The 5,104-nt window shown below is 37.0% G+C and overlaps 3 protein-coding genes across 4 annotated transcripts in view; all 3 read right to left on the reverse strand.

Annotated features, from left to right (window-relative positions):
• The window catches only part of LOC104788617 (caffeoylshikimate esterase-like), a 2,842-nt gene extending 1,972 nt beyond the window's left edge, over positions 1–870 (reverse strand). Inside the window, exons 1-3 of one of the 2 annotated variants that reach the window (XM_010514379.1) lie at positions 749–870; positions 528–618; positions 322–354 (exon numbers count right to left, since the gene is read on the reverse strand). In XM_010514379.1, coding sequence (XP_010512681.1) covers positions 322–354; positions 528–618; positions 749–784 — 160 coding nt within the window. In that variant the 5' untranslated portion in view covers positions 785–870. The remainder of the gene's footprint in view (positions 1–321; positions 355–527; positions 619–748) is intronic. The other variant, XM_010514380.1, reaches the window with a different exon arrangement.
• On the reverse strand, positions 1,119–2,858 carry LOC104788618 (60S ribosomal protein L7a-2; the record flags this gene model as incomplete). The annotated part of the gene is given in 6 exon segments (XM_010514381.2): positions 1,119–1,418; positions 1,517–1,609; positions 1,718–2,016; positions 2,158–2,359; positions 2,456–2,497; positions 2,800–2,858. Coding segments are annotated over 6 exon segments (771 nt in total). The 3' UTR covers positions 1,119–1,286.
• On the reverse strand, positions 3,610–5,095 carry LOC104788619 (outer envelope pore protein 16-4, chloroplastic). Its single transcript, XM_010514382.2, has 6 exons — positions 4,983–5,095; positions 4,850–4,901; positions 4,740–4,771; positions 4,610–4,643; positions 4,138–4,358; positions 3,610–3,996 (listed from the first exon to the last, which is right to left on the reverse strand). Exons 1-5 carry the CDS (start codon positions 5,052–5,054, stop codon positions 4,144–4,146), a joined length of 405 nt encoding a protein of 134 aa, XP_010512684.1. The 5' UTR covers positions 5,055–5,095; the 3' UTR covers positions 3,610–3,996; positions 4,138–4,143.

The following is a 5,104-nucleotide window of genomic DNA, read 5'->3' on the forward strand; positions in this document are numbered from 1 at the left end:
TTTTTTTTTTTTTTTTTGTTATAAAATTATATATCACTAATTTGTCTTTGCTACCATAAAATTAGATAGCGAGATCAGAGATCTACTACAATGAACACAAATATGGTTATATACCACCACAAAAACTCTCGATCTCATTTGATAACTAATTACTCTTATCCAATGCCATACCACTATAACAAAACACTAGAAAAATTAATGATTGTCTCTGCTTTTCTTTCTTTATATATTAAGTATGGTATCTTTAGTCTTTAGATTGCATTGCGGGGCAGAGAGGAGCATTAAACGAGAGAGAGAGAAGAGGAAAAAATTAAAGAGTACCTCTCATGAAGCTACTGCACTCCATAGCGTAACCTGCACAATATATATATATATATATATATATATTTGACCAATTCTTCTTTACTTTATTTTTTTCAATGAATCAAACAAATCAGAGAGAAATCCTCGGAGAGTTTTAACTCAAATTAAAAAAAAAAAAAACGGAAGATTCAATCTATAAGTAAGTTAGTTATATAGTTAGTTACCATGGCAGAGGAAGACCAGAGCTCGAGGAGAAGAAGATGGAACCCATCTGCAAGCGAACAACTCAACGCCTCTCGAGTTTTTTATGTATTCCTGTGTAGATATATGTAACATATGTAAGAACACGTACGAACCTATCAGAGTAGTAGTAGTAGTAGCAGAGAATCTCTGGAGAAGTAAGTAAGAGAGAGGATCAAAGAAAGAATGACAGAAGAAAACAAACCTCCTCGTATTCGTATTCGAATCTCAACTTCGTCATGCTTCAATCAGAGATCAAGAGAGAGAGAGAGAGAGAATCTGCTGCGTTTCAGATATAGAAAGAGAGATATAGACGGAAGACCGAAGGCAGTTATATATACTTTTTTTTCTTTGTTACAATAAAGAATTTTATTTGGAATAATAAAGAAATTTAATTGGGAAAAATTAGAAAAACATTTTGACATCATGGGCGTGCGAATCAAACAGAGAAGCCCATTCAATGGTACCCAATCTACAAGAAGCCTTCACTTGCAAAAAAAACACTACAAACCACCACGAGAATGAATATACGGTTCTAATTTCAAAACGAGTTTCAATGAAACTATAAGGAGATATAGGCGAAATGGATAACAAAACTGCATAAAATCCTGAAATAAGTAAATGACATCCAAAAAAGATTAAAGAGAGCATAAATGTTAAAGGTAAAACAGGTATTCAAGATATTGCTAAACAGAACCATAATCTTATGTTTCATAAGAACTGACGAACAAAAGAGATGCTTCTTAGTTCATTCTCTGGGCAGCCTCCTTAGCTAGAACCCTCTCCTTAGCTTTGGTCTTGGCTTGTGACTTTGATCCCATTATGCCACCTCCCCACTTCTTCCTGTACTCCTCGAACTTGTCGTTGAAGTTTGCCTATTCACCACCCCCCAACAAAATACGTTAAGAGTCTTTATGAGAGAATGTTACTTTTTCTAACTTCTCTGCTATTCAATAGTCAAAAGCTACTTTACCTTGATGGCCTCGAGGATTTTGCTGAACTCAAGCTTGTCTTCGTTCTTGACAGTGGTCAAGCACAAGGCAGCAGCAGTCTTCTGGTGAACGACCTGGAAGTAGGAGCAAGGAAAATGAACACTAATCAGAATATCTGGTTAAGTAAAGAGAAACTGTATCTAATGGGGTTTGAATCCATGGGGACTATCAAATTATATTACCGCTCCAAGACGAGATTTGCCCTTGACAATGCAGTAAGGGACTTCCATTTTCCTGCAGAGCGCAGGTAACCAGACAACCAACTCGATTGGGTCAACATCGTGGGCAATGACCACAAGCTGAGCCTTGTTCTGCTCGATGAGGTAAGTCACGTGGTTGAGTCCATACTTCACAACAATGGGCTTCTTGGATTCGGAAGTCTTTCCTTCGGTCTCAGCTTGAGCCTTCTTCAAAAGACGATCTTTCTTTGCAGCTTTGTCTTCTGGCCTGTACTTGAGAAGAATCTTGAAGAGATTGGTTGCTGCAAATAACAAATACACAACATACGTTAAGCAACTGATCATTAAAAAACCAAAGAGAAGAAACAAACACATGGCTCTCTACTAACAAACAAATAACAAAGCAAGTTGCTCAAGATAGGAATCAAAGAGAGAGTTTATACCGAGATTCTTATCAAGAGTCTTGGTGAACTGGTTAAGAGCTGGTGGGACCTTTAACCTCTGCTTAAGGATACGCTTCTGCCTTTGAAGACGGATGGATTTAGGCCATTTGATGTAGCGAGTAAGATCCTTCTTAGGAGGCAAAGCACCACCGATACCGAATTGCTTGGGACGTCTCTCAAACAATGGATTGGTAACTTTCTCCTAAAAAACAAACACACCACAAAACCTAATCAGAATCCACATACATACAAAAACTGATACATTACGAGAAGAACACACAAATGATAGTATGCTTACCGGCTTCTTCTTGGTAGCTACTTTCACTCCCCTTTTGGGTGCCTAACATCGCATAAACAAAAATGTAAATAAGCATATCAGAAACAGGACTCACTACATCATAGCTAGTAGAAGAACAGAGACTAATTCGATGCGTTCCACAATATAAACCACGGAATCATGTACTAATCTATGCTAGATTCCAGGGAAATCAAGTATGAGTTAAATCCAGATTTATGAAAGAAGAAATGACGATTCAAAGGAAAACGAAGAGCCATATAGATCTAAAAGCAAACGAAACTTAAAACGAAATGTATCAAACGACGGCGGAAGTGAAAAGGTGAAAATGGAGTGAATCGGCGTACCATAGTTGTCGATTTCTTCTTCTGGAGGTAGAGACGGCTGAGATGAAGAGCGGCAAAGCACTGAAATTAGGGTTTTGGGTTATCACACTCTATTTATAAAGAGGGCTGCCTCAAAGCCTATATATTTATGCTAAATTACACTTTTGGACACTCTCTTTCTCAAAGGTTAAAAAGTGTAAATTAATTTTTCTCGACGCCAAGAAAATTGTTAAGCGTATAAATTTTTATGATTTTTTTCTAATGTTCAAAGAAAGCGCTAGGCGGTAACTGGGCGGTGACTCAACGCCTAGCGCCTAGAACGCTTAATCGGAGCCTAGGTGATTTTAGGCGGTTTAGGCGTTTTCAACGTAGAACATTGTATATGTAATATATTGTAGACAAAAATATATGTTAGATAAATAAAAGTAATAAACCATAAACAAAACTTAGGAAAAAATGTTTTTTTAATTGATATCAACAACACATAAAGATTTGTAATTATGTATATGAATGTAAAACTTTAAATTTCAAATATACATAGTTAAAAATTAGATAAATATATTAAATCGAAATATATTTGATTTTAGGCAGTTTAGGCGGTCATCTAGGCGTCGGTTGAGCGCCTAGCGCCTAGACGGCGCCTAGGCGACCGCCTAGACCGCTTTTTCGAACACTGCTTTTTTCTAAGCTCTTAATTTTAAAACAAATTCAATGATTTTTCATCTTTTGTTATGTAACTACAAAAACTATATACTTCAATTCTATACATTATTGTAATTTTATTTTATTTTTACCTAAACATTATTGTGATTATACGAACATCAAATCAACTAATTAGAAGAACATACATTCAAAATTCTGAATACTTTAAATTTACACATACAATTCAGCTAACAATGGCTGTTAAAAATCAGTATAGATGTTTTATTTTTATGACCAAAAATATCTTTGCAAAACATTATACACTATTCAGTCTATTCCACACTTAATCAGGGGGCAGCAACTAATGCAAATGCGGTCTTGGGTTTGACAGACTTCGTGTGTTTCATTGGAGAACATGTATACAGAGGCAAAACCAAAATTGCGGTCCATAGAAAAATCGAACATATCCACTGGTTCAACCACCTAGATTCGTGTGAAACAGAGAGTCGCGGAATGATCTTTTACGTTCCAATTCCAAGACACAGGTGTCTTGATCAATGGACTTGTCTCAACGACCTGAAAGCAACAAAACAAACAGTCGTGCGTTACAAATAGGTTCAATATCCAGTGACTAGTCTACGGCTGCATCAGAAGGAATCTGATCTAAGGAGCCACCACACTCACGTTAAGAGAGCGAAATTGATACAATTCAATCACCTTTAGTTAGTGATGTTTAGACTCTGTCCTGGTGCTATTAGCTAAAACACTAAAAGCAGAGACGAGTCCAGCGGTGCCAACAACATGAGCCCAGTTTCTTGTACTAATAGCAACAGCTGCTCCCGCCACAGCTCCTCCAACCAAAGCATTCACCCAATCACTCTTGCCTCGATATCTTTGAAGCCCACAATGCGTCATAGTAAAAACACCACTTACAAGACCTAAAAAACGAAAAAACACCAAACTGAAACTGATGAGAATCAAATCACTAATCCAAGAATCCGGAAGCAAGTGGAACTAAGAAGCAGATCAAGCAACTAATCCAAAAACTTAGAACTAAGATTATATCACATAGATCATACATGATCTTTCAAAAAGAAGAAGCATATGCAACATTCTAGTGACAGAGAAGAGTATCAAAAGCCTAAGTGTAAAAAAAAAACACACACAGAGAGATAAAGAAGTAAATTACCGCACTGAAATCCGAATCTACCAATGGATTTGGCCTACAAAAGTCAGAGCACAAGCTATAGATTAATCTTTTGAAATGATTGCTCAAGTTCTCAGAATAAAGAAGCAAGAGAGACTACTAGATTATTTACCACATAGGAAGCCTGAGATACGCCGCTTAAACCTGGCGAAAGCAAATCAGCACCAAGTCACTCAAGAGATGAATTGAAACTTGAATCAATGAAAAAGCTAATGTCAATACCTATTTTACGTGCGTCACGAGGTCCGGCGCAAAACCCATATAATCCACCCGCCTGAGCTTCATCAAAATAAAATACAAAAATCTGCTTAATATCTCAGACATGACTCCAAATGTATAGTATATAAGTAATTACCGTCGCGACACGGATAACTGATTCAACGGCGAGGGAAGAGCAAGGCACGGCGGAGAGCAACTCTTCCTCCATCTCTCGATTCTCCCCTAAATTAGAACAAAACCCTTTTTTTTTTTTTTTTT

This window comes from Camelina sativa, chromosome 5 (genome assembly GCF_000633955.1).
Source record: "Camelina sativa cultivar DH55 chromosome 5, Cs, whole genome shotgun sequence".
Lineage (NCBI taxonomy): Eukaryota > Viridiplantae > Streptophyta > Magnoliopsida > Brassicales > Brassicaceae > Camelina > Camelina sativa.